This window comes from Rhinopithecus roxellana, chromosome 3 (assembly GCF_007565055.1).
Source record: "Rhinopithecus roxellana isolate Shanxi Qingling chromosome 3, ASM756505v1, whole genome shotgun sequence".
NCBI classification, from domain to species: domain Eukaryota; kingdom Metazoa; phylum Chordata; class Mammalia; order Primates; family Cercopithecidae; genus Rhinopithecus; species Rhinopithecus roxellana.
In genome coordinates, this window is record NC_044551.1 from 156,253,442 (window position 1) to 156,278,267 (window position 24,826).

At 43.1% G+C, this 24,826-nt stretch overlaps 1 protein-coding gene across 2 annotated transcripts in view; it reads left to right on the top strand.

The window, feature by feature from the left end:
* The window catches only part of UBE2D2 (ubiquitin conjugating enzyme E2 D2), a 68,006-nt gene that overhangs the window by 41,242 nt on the left and 1,938 nt on the right, over positions 1 to 24,826 (top strand). For both annotated transcript variants that reach the window (XM_010388120.2, XM_010388121.2), the window contains exons 3-6: positions 12,312 to 12,343; positions 12,422 to 12,499; positions 12,586 to 12,691; positions 20,835 to 20,928. In XM_010388120.2, the coding sequence (XP_010386422.1) occupies positions 12,312 to 12,343; positions 12,422 to 12,499; positions 12,586 to 12,691; positions 20,835 to 20,928 (310 nt within the window). The remainder of the gene's footprint in view (positions 1 to 12,311; positions 12,344 to 12,421; positions 12,500 to 12,585; positions 12,692 to 20,834; positions 20,929 to 24,826) is intronic.

The window sequence follows — 24,826 nt, forward strand, 5'->3', positions numbered from 1 at the left end:
GGTCAGGCATTCAAGACCATCCTGGACAAGATGGTGAAACCCTGTCTCTACTAAAAATACTAAAAAAATTAGCCGGGCGTAGTGACAGGCGCCTGTAATCCCAGCTACTCAGGAGGCTGAGGCAGAGAACTGCTTGAACCCAGGAGGCAGAGGTTGCAGTGAGCTGAGATTGTGCCACTGCACTCTAGACTGGGTGACAGAGTGAGACTTACTCTCCAAAAAAAATTTGTAACATTTAACAAGTATTTTAAGTATATATACTTACAAATACTTGTGTAAATATGTAGGTTAAGGTCAAAATGAGTACAGGGTTAAATTAGCTTGTGTTTAATATTTTTGTTTGTTTTGTTTTTTAAGACGGAGTCTCACTCTCTTGCCCATGCTGGAGTGCAGTGGCGTGACCTTGACTCACTGCAACCTCTGCCTCCCGTGTTCAAGCAATTCTCCTGCCTCAGCTGTCCAAGTAGCTGGGATTTACAGGCACCTGCCACCACACCTGGCTAATTTTTGTATTTTTAGTAGAGACGGGGTTTTGCCATGTTGACCAGGCTGGTCTTGAATTTCTGACCTCAGGTGATCCACCTGCCTTGGCCTCCCAAAGTTCTGGAATTACAGGCATGAGGTACTGCACCCGGCCTCTAATTGTTTTTTCCTGATTTTTCTTACTAATGTTGTGTCTGGGTCCAGCACAGTGGCTCACACCTGTAATCTCAGTGCTTTGGGAGGCTGAGGCAGACAGATCACTTGAGCCCAGGAGTGCGAGACCAGCCTGGGCAACATGGTGAAACCCTGGCTCTACAAAAAAATACAAAAATTAGCCTGGCCTGGTGGTGCATGCCTGTAGCCCCAGCTACTCAGGAGGAGTTTGAGGTGGGAGGATCGTTTGAATCCAGGAAGTTGAGGCTGTAGTAAGCCAAGATTGCACCACTGTACTCCAGTCTGGGCAACGGGAGCGAGACTGTCTCAAAACAAAAACAACAACAAAAAAGGAAAAAAGAATGTGTCTGGTCTACTAAATCCTGAAGAATCAAAGCAAGGCCCTTTTACAAGGATTACTTTACAGATAAAATAGATAAATACTATAAATTATGAGTCCAAGTACATGTCATGAAAAAACTCATTTACATTATTGTGTTCTGACTTACCTAGCGTGAGTAACTATAGTATTTGGTACCAAACAAGGCAGACTAAGTACCTAAACCATACAAAATGATTTAGTAAGTGCTCTTACACACTGTTGTCTCATTTAAGCCTTACAACAACTCATTTAGGTGACTGGAGTAGAAATTTTAAACTGTTTTAGAAAAGAGTCCCATGAGAAGCTCATGGAGATTCTCCGTGTGGACTCACTCTCAGGTTTTCTCATTCTAGTTTGTCCTTCCACTGTATCATATCGGCCACATCCATCAGCGTACTCTTTCTATTCAGTTGGAAAAGTGCTTTTGTTTTAGGTAAATTCCTCCAAATTAAGAATGGTTGAAAATCTTTAATTAAAAGTGGTTGGAATCAGGGGACTTGATTTCATTTTGGAAGTTTTCTTTAGCATGCTGAAGTAATTTGTCTTTGCTTTGCTTCGCTTCTGCCATAGTTAGCACTATACATTTCTTTCTCAGTTTGAAAAATTGTTCCCTTTGGAGAGTTAAATAAAACTCCCACAGTCGAGTGCGATGGCTCATGTCTGTAATCCTAGCACTTTGGGAGGCCAGGAGTTCAAGACTAGCCTGGCCAACATGGTGAAACCCTGTCTCTACCAAAAATACAAAAATTAGCGGGGCGTGGTGCCACCTGCCTGTAATCCCAGCTACCCAGGAGGCTGAGGCAGGAGAATCGCTGGAACCAGGAGGTGGAGGTTGTAGTGAGCCGAGATCATGCCACTGCACTCCAGCCTGGGTGACAGAGTGACACTCTGTCTCCAAAAAAAAAAAAAAAAAAAGCTGGATGTGGTGGCTCACGTCTGTATGCCTGTAATGCCAGCACTGTGGGAGGCCGAGGCAGGCGGATTACCTGAGGCCGGGAATTCAATCAAGACCAGCCTGGCCTTGAACTCTGCTGAAACTCCATTTACTAAAAATACAAAAAATTAGCCAGGTGTGATGGTGGGAGCCTGTAATCCCATCTATTCAGGAGGCTGAGGCAGGAGAATCGCTTGAACCCGGGAGGCAGAGGCTGCCAGTGAGCCGAGATCACGCCATTGCACTCCAGCCTGGGCAACAAGACTGAAACTCAGTCTCAAAAAAACAAGCAAACTCTCCCAAAGCTAATCAGTAAGAGAAAAAAATAGGTATTATTAGACTTCATCAGAATTAAAGATATACAGGCTGCAAATGATGCCATCACGAAAGTGATAAAACACACTAGAATGGAAGAAATTTTTGCAAGTCATATATATATATATATATCCAGTAGATTTTTTTTTTTTTTTTTTTTGAGACAGAGTCTCGCTCTGTGGCCCAGGCTGGAGTGCAGTGGCCGGATCTCAGCTCACTGCAAGCTCCACCGCCTGGGTTTATGCCATTCTCCTGCCTCAGCCTCCCGAGTAGCTGGGACTACAGGCGCCCGCCACCTCGCCCGGCTAGCTTTTTGTATTTTTTAGTAGAGACGAGGTTTCACCGTGTTAGCCAGGATGGTCTCGATCTCCTGACCTCGTGATCCGCCCGTCTTGGTCTCCCAAAGTGCTGGGATTACAGGCTTGAGCCACCGTGCCCGGCCTAAGCTAATTTTCATATTTTTAGTAGAGATGGGGTTTCACCATGTTAGCCAGGCTGGTCTTGAACTCCTGACCTCAGGTGATCCGCTCACCTCCACCTCCCAAAGCGGTGGGATTACGGGCGTGAGCCATCCCACCCAGCTGTTTAAAAACTCTTATAACTCAGTATAAAAATAAATAACCCAATTAAAAAATAGTCAAAGGATCCGAATAGACATTTCTCCAGAGAACATGGCCAGTAAGCACATGAAAAGATGCTCAGCATCATTTGTCATTAGGGAAATGCAAATCAAAACTACAGTGAAGAAGAGCCAGGCACAGTGGCTCATGCCTGTAATCCCAGCTACTAGGTAGACTGAGACTGGAGGATCACTTGAGGCCAGCAGTTTTTCACCAGTCTGGGCAACAAAGCAAGACCCCATCTTTAAAACTAAAATTAGCTTGAAGTGGTGGCTCATGCCTGTAGTCCCACCTCTTCATGAGGCTGAGGTAGGAGGAACACTTGAGCCCAGAAGTTTGAGGCTGCAGTGAGCTATGATTGGGCCACTATACTCTAGCTTGGATGACAGATCGAGACCCAGTCTCTACAAAAAAAAAAAGTATTGATCAGATCTTTCTGATGAACCTCACATAAGAGTACATAAAGTATAATTGGATAGCTAAATGTCCTTTTGTCATCTTATTTTTGTTATAAGGAGTCAGAATTTAATCTTAGAAGAAGGAAGACAGAAACTGTTGGCCTTTTGAAACTTTTGAGCTCCTTTTGACTATCCTGGTACCCAAATCCCTCATTACCACATGTTATTGATATTTAGTGTAAAAATGAAGTCGAGACTTGTGCTTTATTTTAAAACATCCAGATTTTAATGTTGATATTTTGTATAAAAATAAAGTAGAGATCTGTGCTTTATTTTAAAACATCCAGATTTTAATGTACCAGTAAATTTTTTTTCACTTTCCTGCAAAGATCTGGTAAGCAGGAAGAAATGTACTTCCTGAAAGAAGTAAGCAGCCAGGCCCTGTGGCTCACGCCTGTAATCCCAGCACTTTGGGAGGCAGAGGCGGGCGGATCACGAGGTCAGGAGATGAATACCCTCCTAGCTAACATGGTGAAACCCTGTCTCTACTAAAAATACAAAAAATTAGCCGGGCATGGTGGCGGGCGCCTGTAGTCTCAGCTACTCAGGCAGCTGAGGCAGGAGAATGGCGTGAACCCAGGAGGTGGAGCTTGCAGTGAGCCGAGATCATGCCACTGTACTCCAGCCTGGGCGACAGAGCAAGACTCCATCTCAAAAAAAAAAAAGTAAGCTGAAGATTGAATGGCCATGTGTCTGTTTCCTTCTATCTTCTCTTCCCTCCCCGCCTTTCCCCCTCCCCCTGTGCTGGCATTATAGGCATACAGACATGAGCCACCACACCCAGCCCTTTTTTTTTTTTTTGAGACAGAGTCTCCTCTGGTCTTTCAAGGCAGGGGATGACTCTGTTGCCCAGGCTGGAGTGTAGTGGCGTAATTGCAGCTCACTGAAGCCTCAAACTCCTGGGCTCAAGGGAGCCTCTCACCTCAGCCTCCTGAGTAGCTGGGACTATGGGTACATGCCCTCACACCCCTGGCTAATTAAAAAAAAAAAAATATATATATATATATATAGCAATAGGGTCTCACCATGTTTTCTGTGCTGGTCTTGAAATCCTGGGCTCAAGTGATCCTCCTGCTTCTGCCTCCCAAAGCCCTGTGATTACAGCTGCGAGCCACCGCACCCAATTTTCTTTTGTTTTGAACACTTGGTAAATGTGACTGTCTTGAGATCTGTGCATTCAAGTGTAGGTCTCTGGAGATTCAGTCTCATACTACCAAATATTCTCACTGTCCCCTGCTTTTTTGTTTGTTTGTTTGTTTGAGACGGAGTCTCGCTGTGTTGCCCAGGTGTGCAACAGATCATGCAGTGGCGCGATCTCGGCTCACTGCGACCTCTGCGTCCCAGGTTCAAGCAATTCTCCTATCTCCATCTCCCAAATAGCTGGGATTACAGGCATGCACCACCACACCTGACTAATTTTTTGTATTTTTAGTAGAGACGGAGTTTCACCATGTTGGCCAGGCTGGTCTTGAACACCTGACTTCAGGTGATCCACCCACCTCAGTCTCCCAAAGTGCTAGGATTATAGGCGTGAGCCACTGTGCCCAGCCTGTCCCTTTTAACCTCAAGGCTTCATTCAGAATATTAAAGAGTAATCATTCATCTGTGAACTTCACATTTAAACTCTCATAAAACAGATTGTGTAACTTTCAGTTTGCATAATTTGGTTTGATAGTCTTAAACCAACATAGTGCTGGGAACTTATTTTTGTTTTTTACTATCAAAACTTTTTATTTTGGTCAATTTTGATCAATCCTAAGATGGATCATTAAAAGAAAGATTTTTGAAATAGATGTTTATGTAAAATGTAGCAATATTTTATACTTAGGGGCCAGTATTTCATTCAGTAACTATTTTTGGGGTCCTTTTTACTTGAACCTCTAGTAATTCTTGAGCTATTTCTCCTTTTGTTTTTTTTTTTTTTGTTGAGACAGAGTCTCACATTGTCGCCTGCTTGGAGTATAGTGGCATGGTCTCGGCTCACTGCAACCTGTGCCTCCCGGGTTCAAGCAATTCTCCTGCCTCAGCCTCCTGAGTAGCTGGGATTACAGGCACCTGCCACCACGCCTAGCTAATTTTTTGTATTTTTAGTAGAGATGGGGTTTCACCATGTTGGCCTGGCTGGTCTCGAACTCCTGACCTCGTGATTCGCCTGCCTCGGCCTCCCAAAGTGCTGGAACAGGCATGAGCCACCGCGCCTAGCCTACTTGAGCTATTTCTAAAAACATTGTAATGTGAGGCAGGTTTGGTATTCTCTCACTACCTTCTCTGATTTATACTTCTACCTTTAAGAGCTAGGGAGTCTAGAAAGGCTTCCAGAGAGTAACCTAAATCAGTGGTTTTAGTAGGTATCTTTATATTCAACCAATGTGACAAAATTCTCAAGATTTAAATGGTAGGTCTTTAAATGCTTTCATTAATTCAATTCATCTGAATGGGTTTTAGTTTCTCTTTCTCTGCCTTTTTATTGGTACTGTAGATTCTAGATCATTTTATGAGAGGCATAAAGATTACTTGTCTTGGTTGCTACGTTAGTAATTTTTTTCTTCCTTTTCCTTCACCTGTTTTAAAGACTTAGTCCTGTGTATGTGTTTTTGCTCATTTTCTTGATGATGGAATTTGACCTTAATCACAGTGAAGACAAATTAACATAGTGTTATTAGAATGTGAATAGGTTTTTATTCAGAGTTTAGTGCCAATGGATTATATATGTTTAGTCCTGTTGGAATGTTAAACAGATATGATCTACTAAACTAAATAGATATGGATTACAGATGAGGTCACCTATTTTTTTTTATTTTTTATTTTTTTGAGACGGAGTCTCACTCTATCGCCCAGGCTGGAGTGCAGTGGCCGGATCTCAGCTCACTGCAAGCTCCGCCTCCCGGGTTTACGCCATTCTCCTGCCTCAGCCTCCCGAGTAGCTGGGACTACAGGCACCCGCCACCTCACCCGGCTAGTTTTTTGTATTTTTTAGTAGAGACGGGGTTTCACGGTGTTAGCCAGGATGGTCTCGATCTCCTGACCTCGTGATCCGCCCGTCTCGGCCTCCCAAAGTGCTGGGATTACAGGCTTGAGCCACCGCGCCCGGCCGAGGTCACCTATGATGTTGAGTTAAAAGTTTACAATAATGTAAGAATCTTCTGCCTGGTACAATGGTTCATACCTGTAATCCCAGCACTTTGGTAGGCCAATGCAGAAGGATCGCTTGAGGCCAGGAGTTTGAGACCAGCTTGGGCAACATAGCAAGACCTGATCTCTATGAAAATAAAAATTAAAAAAATTAGCAGGACATGGTGACACTCGCCTGTAGTCCCAGCTGCTCAGTTGGCTGAGGTGGGAGGATTGCTTGAGCCCAGGAGTTTGAGGCTGCTGTGAGCCAAGTTTGTGCCACTGCACTCCAGTCTGGGCAATAGAGTGAGACTCTGTCTCTTAAAAAATACATATATATACACATACATATATATGCATATATATGTATGTATATATACATATATATAAAATATACAGTATGCTAGAGTATCTTTAACTTTTTGTAGTGTGGGTATGAAAGATTGCAATATTAGTTGAAAATATGTTTTTTTTTGCCATCTTCTATCAAGAAGGGTATTCTGGCTGGGCGTGGTAGCTCATGCCTATAATCCTAGCACTTTGGGAGGCCAAGGTGGGTGGATTGCCTGAGCTTAGGAGTTTGAGACCAGTCTGGGCAACATGATGAAACCCGATCTCTACTAAAAATGCAAAAAATTAGCTGGGCGAGGTGGTGCACACCTGTAATCCCAGCTATTTGGGAAGCTAAGGCAGGAGAATTACTTGAACCTGGGAGGCAGAGATTATAGTGAGCCTAGATCTTGCTACTGCACTCCAGCCTTGACAGAGCGAGACTCTGTCTCAAAAAAAGAAGGGCATTCTGGGTATTCTGGTTGAGCACTGCTGATGGCTCATGCCTATATTCCCAGCAGTTTGAGAGGCCAAGGCAGGCAGATCGCTCGAGCCCAGGAGTTTGAGACCAGCCTGGGCAACATGGCAAGACCCCTTCTCCATTTAAAAAAAAAAAAAAAGAAGAAGAAGGGTATTCTTTCCATAATTGTAAACATGAGCAGCTTGTTGGCATTTCTGCTTCAACCCTGTTGGGGATTCTGCATTGTCCGATTGTTAGTAGATTTTGATCCCACAGCCTATTTGTGCTTTGTTTGTGTTAGTAGGAAGAACAGGGAAACACAAAAAAGGAAATATTTAGCTAAAAATTTCTGATTTAAGGCTGGGCCTGGTGGCTTATGACTATAATCCCAGCACTTTGGGAGGCCAAGGTGGGTGGATCACCTGAGGTCAGGAGTTCAAGACCAGCCTGACCAACGTGGTGAAACCCCGTCTCTACTAAAAATACAGCAAAATTAGTCAGATGTCGTGGCACGCACCTGTAATCCCAGCTACTCAGGGGGCTGAGGCAGGAGAATTGCTTGAACCTGGGAGGAGGAGGTTGCAGTGAGCCAAGATCGAGCCACTGCACTCTAGTCCAGGCGACAGAGCAAGACTCCATCTCAAAAAAAAAAAAAATTCTGATTTAAATTTTTCTAATAACTTCTTAAGTCTGGTAGTAGTATTAGCAAGAAAAGAAGAAGATTGATTTTGAAAAGACTAGGAGGAAAGAATTAGTACTTAAATGGTTAATGGAAAATTTAATTTTTTAAATTGTCTCAATATTTTTATATTTTGGCTGGGTATGGTGACTCACACCTATCACACCTATAATCCTAGCACTTTGGGAGGCTGAGGTGGGTGAATTGCTTGAGCCCAGGAGTTCAAGACCATCCTGGACAACATAGTGAGACCTCATCTCTCTCTTTTTTTTTTTTTTTTTTTTTTTCAATGAGATGGAGTTTCGCTCTTGTTGCCCAGGCTGGAGTGCAATGGCGCAATCTTGGCTCACCGCAACCTCAGTCTCCCAGGTTCAAGCGATTCTTCTGCCTCAGCCTCCCAAGTAGCTGGGATTACAGGCAATGCGGCACCATGCTTGGCTAATTTTGTATTTTTAGTAGAGACGGGGTTTCTCCATGTTAGTCAGGCTGGTCTTGAATTCCTAACATCAGGAGATCCACCTGCCTCGGCCTCCCAAAGTGCTGGGATTATAGGCGTGAGCCATCGCACCCGGCCACCCATCTGTATTTTAAACAAAAATAAAATAAAATAATACTTTATTAAGTGCTTTCTTTCTTTTTTTTAAAGTGCTTTCTTTTCTTTTCTTTTCTTTTTTTTTTTTTTTTTAAGATGGAGTCTCGCACTGTTGCCCAGGCTGGAGTGCAGTGGCACGATCTCGGCTCACTGCAACCTCCGCCTCCTGGGTTCAAGCTATTCTCCTTCCTCAGCCTCCCGAGTAGCTGGGATTACAGGCACCTGCCACCACGCCCAGGTAATTTTTTGTATTTTCAGTAGAGATGGGGTTTCGCTATGTTGGTCAGGCTGATCTCGACTCCTGACCTCAGGCGATCCACCTGCCTTGGCCTCCCAAAGTGCTAGGATTACAGGCGTGAGCCACCGCACCCAGAGACAAGTTTTATTTCTTTAAGAGATGGCCACATTCTTGGAAAGTGTGTAGACTGAAATAAATCACTGTTGAAATGACATCAGTGTGAAACTGCCCATTCCACTGAAGTTCTGAAATCTTTCATCATGTAAATAATTTCCATGTCTCTCTTTTATATTAAACTAATGATATAACTAGTGACAAAAATAAAATCCAAATGCTAGCATTGTCCAGAAAAAATTTACAGGTCTGTTTATAATTGTTATAAAGGTGAACTGCTGAAACTTGTTCACCGAAATAGTTTGATTTGAATTAATGCTTTACATCCTCAATTTTATATTAGAAATTCACACACAAGTTAAAATGGAAAAACTGCCAATACCTGATTTCTGTCCCCTATTTTTCCACTTGCAGTCATATACATAGTTACCTTTTGACCTCATGGGGGCAAAATACATCTAACAGAGAACTACCAATAACAGAAAGAAGAAAAATAATTTTTTTTTTTTTTGAGAATGAAATGTTTCCCAATCTTAAGCACAGTCTCCATGTAATTGGCATGCTAGGTGGATGTCTTTTGGCATACTTGTTACATATTTGGCATGAGTAGCACATAAGTTAGTGTCTTCATAAAGCCCATCAGATAGACCTCACTTGCCTCCTGCAAAGTACCAAAAGCTAGAAGTGTAGATTTGTTTTGAAGTCCTCAGCAACTTTTTCTGTCAGATGCTGGAAAGGAAGTTTGCTAATCAGAAGTTCAGTGGACTTCTGATGAGATCTATTTTCACAGAGTACCACAGTACCAGACCTGTAACAGTGGGGTTTCTTTACCCTTCCAGTAAAGGGTACACTCTTGTGAGTAACTTCCGTAGCCAGTTGCTTCCTGGGTGCTTTACCACTGGGCCAATTTGCTGATAATCTACCTTCTACTAGTCATGATCTAGATACCTCCTTGCTTATCCGCCTTCTCAGCAAGCTAGAGGTAGCGCAGACATTAGAGATGAGGGCGCCACTGTGGCAGGCAGTGCCTGAGAACACTTAAAAGCAGTGCTTTCTTATTATCTTACCCAACTCTTACAGCTTTGCGCGGGAATGCAGGTACAATTAATACTCTTCCATTATAATCACAAATTTAAATAACATAAAAGAATTAGGCCGGGCGCGGTGGCTCAAGCTTGTAATCCCAGCACTTTGGGAGGCCGAGACGGGCGGATCACGAGGACAGGAGATCGAGACCATCCTGGCTAACACGGTGAAACCCTGTCTCTACTAAAAACTACAAAAAACTAGCCGGGCGAGGTGGCGGCGCCTGTAGTCCCAGCTACCCGGGAGGCTGAGGCAGGAGAATGGCGTGAACCCGGGAGGCGGAGCTTGCAGTGAGCTGAGATCCGGCCACAGCACTCCAGCCTGGGCGACAGAGCAAGACTCCGTCTCAAAAAAAAAAAAAAAAAAAAAAAAAAAAAGAATTAAGTAGAAGAACAGGTCCCTTGGCTAGTTGGTCATTCTTTTGTCTAATAGTGTTTTTAGCCTTGTTATTGGGGGTTAATTCTAGTTATCAATGTTTTATTTACTCAAATTGTAAGTATATTTGTGATTAAAAATAGAGTGAGATTCATGTGTATGTGTGCATGCATGCGTGTGAGCATGTGTGTGTGTGTGTGTTGTAGTCTTGTTTTTATTTTTTTGGAAACAGGATCTTGCTATGTTGCCTGGGCTGGGCTTGAACTCTTGGGCTCAAATCATCCTCCCAACTCAGCCTCCTGAGTAGCTGGGATTACAGGTGCCTGCTTTTGTGTCTTTAAACAGCATATAAGGGGCTTTTTATAGGACTTCCCTTGAAGATACTAGGTCCAGTTTTAGTGGCCCAGAGTGGCTTTGTCCTTTGCTTACACAATCCATTAAATGGTCGGCAGAGAGTAATATAAGTGTTTCTAAGTACTAGTGAGGGCTAATCTAAGGAAGGGAGCCTCAGCAATTCCTGTCCTTTACCTTTAACTCCTAATCAACGAGCTGCTATTTTTAGGTTCAAGTCCCAGTAAGCAACAAACCAACCATAGGGATTAGTTTCATATTAAGGAGGTTGGAAGGAACTTTAGGATTTGGACTGACATTCTGGTGGATTTTTATATGGCTTCTTAGTCTTCATGTTTCTTCTACCTTGTGACAAGAGTTATCTCGTTTGGGTTGTTCAAATATAACCCCAGTGACAACTTCCCTTAGGTTGCTCAGATCATAGTATGAATGTTAAGTGTGCTAAGTAGTAGCTTGCTTATAAATAAAAACTCTGGCTTTTGATCTCTCATACTGCACTTAGTAACATGAGAACATGGAACAAGCACCATTTTCTGCATTTGGAAGATATTTATTTATTGAACAAGTTTGTAACTTATTGGAAGTATCCCTAGAGCTTGTAATCAACCTTGGGCTTTTAGCTAATATTTTCTTTTTAAATTTCACTCCTTTTTTTATCTTTTTTCCTCTTTAACTTATCCTCTACATTAGAAGAGATGATGTTTTTCTTTCTTTAATGAGGACCAGTAATGTACAGACCTACACAAGAGTTTTTAGAAATTTGTTCTCATTGTTAAAACCAGTCTTTCTTAATTTGAGTATTATCTACCTTGACTTTACTGTTTTGTCCCCCGTTTACCAGCATTGTAAATGAAGTCATGCCTATAATGCCAGCTTTGGGAGGCCGAGGTGGGTGGATCATCTGAGGTCAGGAGTTTGAGACCTGGCTAAATGTGGCAAAACCTTGTTTCTACTAAAAACACAAAAATTAGCCAGGTGTGGTGGCACTTGTCTGTAGTCCCAGCTACTTGGGAGGCTGAGGCAGGAGAATTGCTTGAACCTGGGAGGCGGAGGTTGCAATGAGCTGAAATTGGCCACTGCACTCCAGCCTGGGCGATAGAGTGAGACTCTGTCTCAAAAAAAAAAAAAAAAAGGATATTATATGTAATTGTTTTGAAGAAATGATTTACCCTGTGAGGTAAAGAAATAGCTGTTTAAAAGTAGAACTATGAGCCTTGTCAAGAAGTTTGTTTCTCTGACATGAAGTTTCAAGAAGTTTTAGCCCAAATACTTTGTTTTTTTTTGTTTGTTTTTGAGAGAGTCTCGCAGTGGCGCAGTCATGGCTTATTGCAGCCTCCACTTCTCAGGCTCAAGCAGTCCTCTCACCTCAGCCTCTCAAAGTGTTGGGATTACAGGTGTGAGCCACCACACCTGGCTCCGAATATTTTTCATTGAGCACCTTATCAGTGTTCTAGGCCATTCTAGTCATTTTTCTTGTTTCTTTAGACTGTTATTTTATGTTCCTCATCTTGCTCATACTCATCATATTATTTATAAATGGGTTTGGATTAGAAGGGGAATGATACGTTACTATGGCACAGATACAATGTAGATATTGTTACATGGTGACTTTTTTCTTGTTATTTTTCAGTGTTCCATTGGCAAGCTACAATAATGGGGCCAGTAAGTATTCAGTTTAATTTCAGAATAAACAGTTTATGTAATTTACTTATTTTAATCCCACTTTTCTTTTATCAACAGAATGACAGTCCCTATCAGGGTGGAGTATTTTTCTTGACAATTCATTTCCCAACAGATTACCCCTTCAAACCACCTAAGGTAATTAATTGGAATGTGGCAGTTTTTAATATGCTTTCTATAATACTAATAAACTAGTTTACAGAAAGTTTCCTTTCTTTCTGTAGGTTGCATTTACGACAAGAATTTATCATCCAAATATTAACAGTAATGGCAGCATTTGTCTTGATATTCTACGATCACAGTGGTCTCCAGCACTAACTATTTCAAAAGGTAACAATGGGTATTTGATATCAAGATAACGCAACCGTGTCTTTTGTCTTTTTAGAGTTACTTATTTTTGAAAAGATTATTTTTCTTTTAAGAAGAGATAGTAATTCTTCTTATTCTGAAGTGGACCTTGAGAACTGAAAACGAGTTGGATTTTTCAAGCAAAAGCGTTCCTTGGTGTAGTGACTACTCTGTTAGTTGTGCTACTCAAGCATAGGTTAGAAGATGGACACTGGGCCGGGCGCAGTGGCTCATGCCTGTGATCCCAGCACTTTGGGAGGCCAAGGTGGGCGGATCACAAGGTCAGGAGATCGAGACCATCCTGGCTAACACGGTGAAACCCTGTCTTTACTAAAAATACAAAAGAATTAGCCGGGCATGGTGGTGGGCACCTGTAGTCCCAGCTACTCGGGAGGCCGAGGCAGGAGAATGGTGTGAACCCAGGAGGCGGAGCTTGCAGTGAGCAGAGATCATGCCACTGCACTCCAGCCTGGGCAACAGAGCGAGATGCCATCTTACAAAAAAAAAAAAAAAGATGGACACTGGTATGAATTTTTTTTAGAGCATAAACACAATTAACATCTCTTCCAACCTTGAGATTCATGAATGAAAAAGATAGATACTATTCCAGAACAGGAAATAGATCAGCCCTTTAGACAAATGCTTATGGTATAAACATAGACATTAGGTTCTTGAAGAATGAAATATTGGTAAATATTTTACCAGCTCTTGTCTTTAGGTTTCTATATCAATGAACTGAGTGATGTAGTTGTCTTATGTGTTGATTTGAAATTGTACAACCCTTGAACATTATTCCCAGATGAAATCACAGTTGGATTAAAATACTCTCTCATTATTCCCAGATGAAATCACAGTTGGATTAAAATTTTCTCTCTCTCTCTGTATATATATGTATTTTTTGTTTGTTTGTTTCTTTCTTTCTTTCTTTTTTTTTTTTTTTTTTTTTGTGAGATGGAGTCTCACTTTGTCGCCCAGGCTGGACTGCAGTGGCACAATCTTGGCTCATTGCAACCTCCGCCTCCCGGGTTCAAGTGATTCTCCTGCCTCAGCCTCCCTAGTAGCTGGGATTACAGGCATCCACCACCACACCCGGCTAATTTTTATATTTTAGGCTGAGGCAGGAGAATCGCTTGAACCCGGGAGGCGGAGGTTGCAGTGAGCCGAGATCACGCCGCTGCACTCCAGCCTGGCCAGCCTGGGGGACACAGCAAGACTCTGTCTCAAAAAAAAAAAGAATCTTTATCAGATCTCACCGCTCTACTCTGAGAGGTGATAAAAGAGCTTACTGGATGTACTTTTGTGAAAATGAAATCAGTTGTTTAAGAGAAAAATGAAATATGGTAATGGATTAATATGTTTAAAATATGAAGTACAAAAATCAGAAAAAAAATTCAGATCCTAATAGATGAGTGGACACAGGGGGACCAAAGAATAAATAAATGAATGTTACATTCCCATTTTTTACCTTTTTTTTTTTTTTTTTTTTTTGAGACAGAGTGTCGCTCTGTGGCCCAGGCTGGAGTGCAGTGGCCGGATCTCAGCTCACTGCAACCTCCGCCTCCCGGGTTCACGCCATTCTCCTGCCTCAGCCTCCCGAGTAGCTGGGACTGCAGGCGCCCGCCACCTTGCCCGGCTAGCTTTTGTATTTTTTTAGTAGAGACGGGGTTTCACCGTGTTAGCCAGGATGGTCTCGATCTCCTGACCTCGTGATCCACCCGTTTCGGCCTCCCAAAGTGCTGGGATTACAGGCTTGAGCCACCGCGCCCAGCCCCTTTTTTACCTTTTTAATTAACAAAGATATTTTTAAAAGGAGACAAAATGCTAATGAGGTATATTGAAATGAACACTCTATACTTCAAGTAGAGGTACAGGTTTGTAGAGCCCAGTCTGCCAGTATGTGTTAAGATACTTAATCATCCATGCCCATTTACCCAATAATTCTAGTTTCATTTATTTATACTAAGAAAACAATCCCAAATGCTGAAAAAACTTTGTATGCAAGTACATTTGTGACAGTGTGATTTAGTTCTGAAAATCAGAGGTTACTTACATAAGAGGAAAAAATAAATGGGTTCTAGCACATGCATTTAAGAGAGTATTGACCCTGGCCAGGCACAGTGGTTCATGCCTGTAATCCCAGCAGTTTGTGAGGCTGAAGTGGGCAGATCACTTGAGACCGGGAGTTTGAGACCAGCTTGGCCAACATGGCAAAACCCCATCTTTACTAAAAATACAAAAATTAGCCAGGTATGATGACACGTGCCTGTACACTCCTGGGTGTGATGGCGTGTGCCCAACTACTCAGGAGGCTGAGGCAGGAGAATCACTCGAACCCAGGAGACGGAGGTTGCAGTGAGCCAAGATGGTACCACTGCACTCTAGCCTGGGTGACAGAGGGAGACTCTATTGCCAAAAAAAAAAGTATTGAACTTTACAAATATTGCGAAAATAGGAAAATACTGTGTTTGAGAAAAGCAGAAAAAAGAAAAAAGGCATATACACTATAACAAGAGTTACATGTAAAAGTATGTTAAGTGAGGCTGGGTGCGGTGGCTCACGCCTGTAATCCCAGCACTTTGGGAAGCCGAGGTGGGCGGATCACGAGGTTAGGAGATCAAGACCATCCTGGCTAACATGGTGAAACCCCGTCTCTACTAAAAATACAAAAAATTAGCCGGGCGTGGTGGTGGGTGCCTGTAGTCCCAGCTACTCAGGAGGCTGAGGCAGGAGAATGGCATGAACCCGGGAGGCAGAGCTTGCAGTGAGCCGAGATCGCGCCACTGCACTCCAGCCTGGGCAACAGAGCGAGACTCCATCTCAAAAAAAAAGGTGGTTAAGTGGCCAGAAATAGACAAACAATGTTAGTTTTGGTATTTGTGTGGTGAAACGTGGTGTATGAATTTTTGTTTTTTTGTTTTTTGAAACGGAGTTTCACTCTTGTTGCCCAGGCTGAAGTGCAATAGTACGATCTTGACTGACTGCAACCTCCGCCTCCAGGGTTCAAGCAATTCTTCTGCTTCAGCCTCCCGAGTAGCTGGGATTACAGGCGCCCACCACCATGCCCAACTAATTTTTGTATTTTTAGTAGAAATTATCTGCTTATAATTTAGCATTTGTTTAACGCATGTATTTAGACAGGAAGCAACGTAGTTTCATGGTAAAGAACATAGATTCTAGATCCAATTGCCTGTGTTCAGATCTCAGATCCACCTCTTATTAAATGAGACTTGAGACACATTGGCCCCTATATTCCTAAATTTTGTCATCAGTAGAAAAGGAACAATAATAAATATTTCATTGTTGTTACGAAGATTAAAGAAGCAAAAACGGACAGTTAACTGGTTCCTTGTAAGTACTCTAGAAACTGGGATAAAGGCACAGTTGTCAAAAGTGTTGAGTATTTGTCATGTTATAACTTGGATGTCAAGACTCAATCTTAAAATTTTATTTTATTTTTTTGAGAAGGAGTTTCACTCTTGTTGCCCAGGCAGTGGCACAATCTCGGCTCACTGCAGCCTCCACCTCCCAGGTTCAAGCCATTCTCCTGCCTCAGCCTTCCGAGCAGCTGGGATTACAAGGCATGCGCTACCACACCTGGCTAATTTTGTATTTTTAGTAGAGACGGGGTTTCTCCATGTTGGTCAGGCTGGTCTTGAACTCCTGACCTCAGGTGATCCGCCTGTCTTGGCCTCCCAAAGGGCTGGGATTACAGGTGTGAGCCACCACTCCTGGCCACAAATTAATTTTTTAAAGCAAACAAAACTCTGAGGCATTAATTTAAAATTTTTAGAGTCCTAGGCAGAAATAAAAACAGGATGCCAGAGAACCACATTTTTTTAAAAGTTGTAATGAAGTAGTTTTTTAGAGAAGAGTCCCCTTTTCTTTTGGTGGGCCCTCTTACAATTCAAGAGCTACTTGAGAAAGTGTTTATGGACCTGTGCCTGGCCTGGTGAAGGTCCCATTGGTTGCACTTCCTTCACCAAATAGCAATAGAGATGTAAATCTAGTAATGGGACCAAGATAAGTGGAATTATGTGAGAGGTGTGTTTTGGTGGGGTGGGGTGTTGGAGGCGCAAGGTAGCTGAAATTATTGCCATATCTCTTTTTGTTCTTCCCCTTCTCTTGCCTAGCATTGATTTTTTTCAGCTATTGTAAATGATAAGGACTGTTACAAGTTAGATTTGTTAGGTTCTATCTGGATAGCTATCCTTTAAAATAATTGCAGTGCCATTTTGTTGAATTTGATTGTGTTAACTGTCTCAGGTTTAAGGTTTTAATGATTCCCTTTTTGTAAATTGAATGTATGGGCAAGTAGTTCTATGAAACGCCTTAATCCTGTATGATATTATTCCTTTAACATATAGTCTGTCTTCAAGGATAGAAATTTTGACCCAGTATTCCCTCTACTTTGAAGATCCATGATGGGAACCTAAATTTATTTATTTATTTATTTATTTATTTATGTATTTATTTTATTTATTTTTTTTTTATTTTTTTTTTTTTTGAGACAGAGTCTCGCTCTGTTGCCCGGACTGGAATGCAGTGGCCGGATCTCAGCTCACTGCAAGCTCCGCCTCCCGGGTTTATGCCATTCTCCTGCCTCAGCTTCCGGAGTAGCTGGGACTACAGGCGCCCGCCACCTTGCCCGGCTATTTTTTTTTTTTTTTGTATTTTTTTAGTAGAGACGGGGTTTCACCTTGTTAGCCAGGATGGTCTCGATCTCCTGTCCTCGTGATCCGCCCGTCTCGGCCTCCCAAAGTGCTGGGATTACAGGCTTGAGCCACCGCGCCCGGCCTTATATATATATTTAAAAAAAAAAAAAAAAAACTGAAAAAAAACGAAAGGAAGCAGATAAGTGTGTCATAAAGCCATTTGATTACATGTTTTTAGAAGTGAAAGTAACTGTCGTTGTAACACTTGTGAAAATACTGGCCAGGTGCAGTAATGACTGTAATCCACTTTGAGAGGCCGAGGAAGGTGGATCACTTAAGGTCAGGAGTTTAAAAACAGCCTGGCCAACATAGTGAAACCCCATTTCTACCAATAATACAAAAATTAGCCAGGCAGGGTGGTGTGTGTCTATAGTCCCAACTACTCAGGAGGCTGGGGCACAAGAATTGCTTGAACCTGGGAACCTGGGAGGCGGAGGTTGCAGTGAGCCAACATCACACCACTGTGCTCCAGCCTGGGCAACAGAGCGAGACTCTGTCTCAAAAAAAAAAAAAAAGTAATACTGATAAATATATATAGGTAAAAGTTCAATGAAGAAACTATACAGGTTATAGAAATAAGAGTTATTATCTTTACAGAAAAAGGTATAGTATATATATCAGCCCATTCTTGCACTGCTATAAAGAAATACCTGAGACTGGATAATTTATAAAGAAAAGAGGTTTGTTGGGCGCAGTGTCTCACGCTTGTAATCCCAGCACTTTGGGAGGCCAACGCGGGCAGATCACCTGAGGTCGGGAGTTTGAGACCAGCCTGACCAACATGGAGAAACCCCATCTCTACCAAAAATATAAAAATTAGCTGGGCGTGGTGGTGCATGCCTGTAATCCCAGCTACTTGGGAGGCTGAGGCAGGAGAATCGCTTGAATCCGGGAGGCAGAGGTTGCAGGAAGCTAGGATCGTGCCATTGCACTCCAGCCTGGGCAACAAGAGTGAAACTGCATCTCAAAAAAAAAAAATAAAAAGAAAGTTTAATTGGCTCACAGTTCTGTGGACTATACAGAAAGCATGGCAGTATCTGCTTCCGGGGAGCCCTGAGGGAGCTTTTACTCATGGCAGAAGGCAAAGGGGGAGCCACCTGTCTCACATGGCAGTAGTAGGACCGAGAGAGAGATGGGGGGAGGTGCCACACACTATTAGCCAGATCTCATGAGAACTCTATCACAAGAACAGCATCAAAGGGGTGGTGCTGGCCGGGCGCGGTGGATCAAGCCTGTAATCCCAGCACTTTGGGAGGCCGAGACGGGCGGATCACGAGGTCAGGAGATCGAGACCAAGGTGGCTAACACAGTGAAACCCCGTCTCTACTAAAAAATACAAAAAAACTAGCCGGGCGAGGTGGCGGGCGCCTGTAGTCCCAGCTACTCCGGAGGCTGAGGCAGGAGAATGGTGTAAACCCGGGAGGCGGAGCTTGCAGTGAGCTGAGATCCGGCCACTGCACTCCAGCCCGGGCGACAGAGCGAGACTCCGTCTCAAAAAAAAAAAAAAGGGGGTGGTGCTAAAGCATTCATGAAGGATGCACTCCCATGATCCAGTCACCTCCCACCAGGCCCCACTTCCAACACTGGGGATTACAGTTGAACATGAGATTTGTGTGGGGACACAGATCCAAACCATATCAGTATATTATAAACCAAAATGAATTTTTCATGAATTCAGGAAGCTAAGTAGTGTACTAAGAATCTTTACAAGGTCCAGATATCCAGTACCCTACTTTCCTTTTCTAGAAAGAAGGAAGAGCCCTTTCTTTAAAACCTGTCCTTTAAAGTTGACTTATTAGAATATTTAGAAGAATAAGTTAAAGGAACATTCAAATATTTCTAACTTCCTGTTGTCATTTCCAGGAAATACCTGAGGTCTTTCCTAATTGATGTTAGAATGTTCTATGCTTGAAGAGGGCTTCAGGTGATGACACCTGACAGTGGGAAAATGTTTTTGGAATGCCAACTGCCAGAACTGTGGGCAACAGGAATGAAGTCACAAAACATCTTTCCTGATTTTTTTAAAAGAACTTTTCGTATACTCTTAAGGCAAGGAAATAGCATTTTTGTTACCAAACCGAATAGGGCATGTCAGCTTTTTCTTTACTTCTCAGAAGCCCTTGATCTCTATAGGATAGATTTGATAGGAATATGAGCAAATCCTTTCCCTGCTGGATTTCTGTGCTGGGAGTAAAGTAGGCTGAGAGTTATTATCTCTTGGTACAGAACATTAGAGAAAAGAAAGATGGCTGCGCTCTATTAGCATTAGTATAGAAGGATTTAAATTTATTTCATTATGTCAGAGGCTACTGAACTTAATGTAATCAGTGACTTTATGCCCCCTTTGCATTCAGTAAGGAATGCATAAGTTAATGATAGATATGGCCGGGTGTGGTGGTTCACACCTGTAATCCCAGCACTTCCGGAGGCCGAGGCAGGTGGATCACTTGAGCCTAGGAGATCAAGACTAGCCTGGCCAACATGGCAAAACCCAACCTCTACAAAAAATACAAAGAAAATTAGTTGGATGTGGTGGCACTCACCTGTAGTCTCCCCTGTAGAGTGAGGTGGGAGGATGACTTGAGCCCGAGGATGACTTGTGATCCACCCGCCTCCGCCTCCCAAAGTGCTGGGATTACAGGCATGAGCCACTGCACCCGGCCTTCATTTTTGTTTTTTAATGACCTAACCTGAAGTCTGTTTAAGCTTCTTAAAATCCTTGTTGGTAGACTGGACGCGGTGGATCATGAGGTCAGGAGATCAAGAGCATCCTGGCTAACGTGGTGAAACCCTATCTCTACTAAAAATACAAAAAAATGAGCCGGGCATGGTGGCGGGCGCCAGTAGTCCCAGCTACTCGGGAGGCTGAGGCAGGAGAATGGCGTGAACCCGGAAGGTGGGGCTTGCAATGAGCCGAGATTGCACCACTGCACTCCAGTCTGGGCAACAGAGTGAGACTCTGTCTCAAAAAACTATTTGCCAGGCGTGGTGGCTCATGCTTGTAATCCCAGCACTTTGGGAGACCTAAGTGGGTGAATCACGAGGTCAGGAGTTCAAGACCAGCCTGACCAACATGGCGAAACCCCGACTCTACTAAAAATACAAAAATTAGGCCGGGTACTGTGGCTCATGCCTGTAATCCCAGGACTTTGGGATGCCAAGGTGGGTGGATCACCTGAGGTCAGGAGTTCGAGACCAGCCTGGCCAACATGGTGAAACCCCAACTCTACTTTTATAAAAGAGAAAAAAAAAAATCCTTGTTGGTTACTGTTAATATAAAGGTAAGTAAAACTTACAAAGCTGTAGGCATTACAGTATAAATTCTTAGAATTTCCTCATGTTTTGGCATCTCATGTTTCTCTCAACCCTTTGCTTTTATCCTCTACTAATTTATACGATTTTTTTCATTCTAGTACTCTTATCCATCTGTTCTCTGTTGTGTGATCCCAATCCAGATGATCCTTTAGTGCCTGAGATTGCTCGGATCTACAAAACAGATAGAGAAAAGTAAGTATGGCCTCAAGATGGAAAGTTGTCTGTGGTGGGATGGAGATGTTTGTCACAAATCTTTCTTGTTTGAGGGCTGAATATGGGCCAAATATTTAAAGTGAAGTCCTAATATACTCTCCTGGGGCTAGAAAAGAAGAATATATGCATTGAGTATTATTATAAGTAGATGATGCCAGTCTTATCCCTGATTGTTTCATGGGACTCCTCTTGTCTACAAAAACTTTTTTTTTTTTTTTTTGAAACAGGGTCTCACTTTGTCACCCAGGCTGGAGTGCAGTGGTGCAGTCTTGGCTCACTGCAACCTCCGCCTTCTGGGTTCAAATGATTCTCATGCCTCAGCCTCCCGAGTAGATGAGATTACAGGTGCAGCCACCACACCAGGCTCATTTTTTTTGTAGTTTTAGTAGAGACTTTCACCATGTTGGCCAGGCTGGTTTCGAACTCCTGACCTCAAATGATCTTCCTGTCTAGGCCTCCCAAAGTGCTGGCATTACAGGTGTGAGCCACCATGCCCATACAAAAACTTTCCTGTGGTATATTTTTCAACAGCTTCATGTCTTATGCTTGACTTTTGATATATAAAGCATTTTTCATCAAGTACCCATTTGCCTGCTTTGTGAATTTGTATTTGTGAATTAATGGGAAAAGAGAATTGATTTTCTACCATTTGACATAATCTAAAGGAAGAAAGTAAATAAATGCCATTAGGCATGAAAGCCCCAAATTTCTTTCTTTCTTTTCTTTCTTTCTTTCTTTTTTTTTTTTTTTTTTGAGACGGAGTCTCGCTCTGTCGCCCAGGCTGGAGTGCAGTGGCCGGATCTCAGCTCACTGCAAGCTCCGCCTCCCGGGTTCCCGCCATTCTCCTGCCTCAGCCTCCGGAGTAGCTGGGACTACAGGCGCCCGCCACCGCGCCCGGCTAGTTTTTTGTATTTTTTTAGTAGAGACGGGGTTTCACCGTATTAGCCAGGATGGTCTCGATCTCCTGACCTCGTGATCTGCCCGTCTCGGCCTCCCAAAGTGCTGGGATTACAGGCTTGAGCCACCGCGCCCGGCTCCAAATTTCTTTTAAAAACAAAACTTGATTGTAGAATTTGGGTGTTTTAGAATTGTACTATGAATTACTGAACAGTGGTCAAGATATCAAAAGAGATAGTAGCTAAAAGTGTTCTAGTAGCATTTATTCTTTTCTTTTTTTCTTTTGAGATGGAGTCTTGCTATGTTGCCTAGGTTGGTCTCAAACTCGTGGGCTCAAGTAGTCCTCCTACCTCAGCCTCTGGAGTAGCTAGGATGATAAGCATATACCACTATGCCTAGCACTAATAACATCTGTTGTTTTATGTACTATTCAGTGAAGTTATAAGAGGAAGTAGACAGGAGAGGGTAGATAGTTTTTTTTTTAGGGCCGGGCGTGGTGGCTCATGCCTGTAACCCCGGCACTTTGGGAGGCCAGGGTGGGCGGATCACAAGGTCAGGGGTTTGAGACCAGCCTGGCCACCAGGCTGAAACCCTATCTCTACTAAAACTACAAAAATTAGCCAGGCGTGATGGCGGGCACCTGTAATCCCAGCTACTTGGGAGGCTGAGGTAGGAGAATTGCTTAAACTCAGGACGTGGAGGTTGCAGTGAGCTGAAATTGCGCCACTGCACTCCTGCCTGGGCGACAGAGCAAGATTCCCATTACCAAAAAAAAAAAAAAAAAAAATTAAAATAGAAAGGATTTAAGAATTACTTGAATTCTACTGGATTAGAGAGGCATAGATACTTTTTTTGTTTTTAATGGAGGTAACACTGGGAATGGGGTAGTCTAACAGTTGGTTCTTGCTTTTTCCTATTTGTGAATTTATTCACAAATTTTTTTGATTAGTGAACTGTTTTGTCCAATATTTAGAATTGTGGGCCTGAATGCTTACCGGAAGTCATTTCCCAAGTCAGCATGGAGTAATGTTGAACACTGTTGAACAGAACTTTCCTAAACCGCACTGCCCCCACCCTCTAACACCCCACTTTTTTTTTTTTCAGAGACAGGGTCTTGCTCTTCTGCCCAGACTGGAGTACAGTGGCACAATCGTGGCTCACTGCAGTGTCAAACTCATGGGCTCAAGTGATCCTCCCACCCCAGCCTCCCCAGTAGTTAGGACTGCTAGTACATGCCATTACACCTGGCTAATTTGTTTTGTTTGTAGAGACAGGATCTCACTATGTTGCACAGGCTGGTCTCTAATTCCTGACCTCAAGCAGTCCTCCCACCTCAGCCTCCCAAAGTGCTATTGTTATAGGCATGAGCCACCATGCGAGGCCAGCATACCCATCCCCACCCCACTTTGTTTTTGAGTCAGGGTCTTGCTCTGTTGCCCAGACTGGAATGCAGTGACACAATCAACAGCTCACTGTAACCTCAACCTCCCAGGCTCAAGTAGTCCTCCAATCTGAGCTTCCCAAGCAGTTGGGACCACAGGCACATGCCATCACATCCAGCTAATTTTTTTTTTTTTTTGAGACCGAGTCTTTCTCCATTGCCCAGGTGGAGTGCAGTGGTGCATTCTTGGCTTCCTGCAACCTTTGCCTCCCAGGCTCAAGTGATTCTCGTGCCTCCTGAGTAGCTGGGATTACAGGCGCACACCACCATTCTTGGCTAAATTTTGTGTTTTCAGTAGAGACAGGATTTTGCCATGTTGGCCAGGCTAGTCTGGAACTCCTGACCTCAAGTTATCCAGCCACCCCAGTCTCCCAAAGTGCTGGGATTACAGGCGTGAGCCACCACACCCAGTCACCAGCTAATTTTTAAATTTTCTGTATCAATGGAGTATCCCTATGTTGCCCAGGCTCAGCATCCCTTTTTTTCTTTTTTAAAATTTAATAGAGATTAGGTCTTGATGTGTTGCCCAGGCTGGTCTTGAACTCCTGACCTCAAGCAGTCTTCCTGCCTTGGCCTCCCAAGGTGCCAGGATTACAGGCATGAGCTACCACACCTGACCTTATCTTTCTTTCTTTTTTTTCTAGCATCTTTTTTTTTTTTTTTTTTTTTTGAGCTGAAGTCTTGCTGTGTCACCCAGTCTGGAGTGCAATGTCACGATCTTGGCTCACTGCAGCCTCCACCTCCCAAGTTCAAATGATTCTGCTGCCTCAGCCTCCCGAGTAGCTGGGATTACAGGTGAACACCACCACGCCCAGCTAATTTTTTTTGTATTTTTAGTAGAGACCGGATTTCACCATGTTGGCCAGGCCCGTCTCAAACTCTTGACCTCAGGTAATCCGCCCGCCTCAGCCTCCCAAAGTGCTGGGATTAACAGGCGTGAGCCACCGCACCTGGCCTAGCATCCCTTTTTTAATAGAATTATAGAACCATTTGCTCTGCTTACTTTATTCAAACATTCTTCTGAAGCAATAAACCCATTCATTTTGTCAACCGAATTGTTGAAATAAGTTCTACCAGAACCAATTTTATTGATATGAAAGGAAAGTTGGGGTTCCCCCCCCTTTTTTTTTTTTGAGACAGAGCCTCACTCTGTCACCCAGGCTGTAGTACAGTGTTGCAGTATCAGCTCACTTCAACCTCTGCCTCCTGAGTTCAAACGATCTTCCCACCTCAGCCTCCTGAGTAGCTTGGACTACAGGCATGCGCCACCACACACTGCTAATTTTTGTATTTTTTGTAGAGACAGGGTTTTATCATGTTGCCCAGACTGGTCTCAAACTCCTGGGCTCAAGTGATCCACCCGACTCAGCCTCCCAAAGTGCTGGGATTACAGGTCTGAGCCACTGCACCCAGCCTTATGTCAGTTTAATCATTATTAGTATATGAGTTCAATAACTATATAATGTAGAATCATGTAGTTTCAAGTACTTTAAATAAATAAATTGAGTTGATGTCTTCTGTAGAAATAGGCCAATCAAG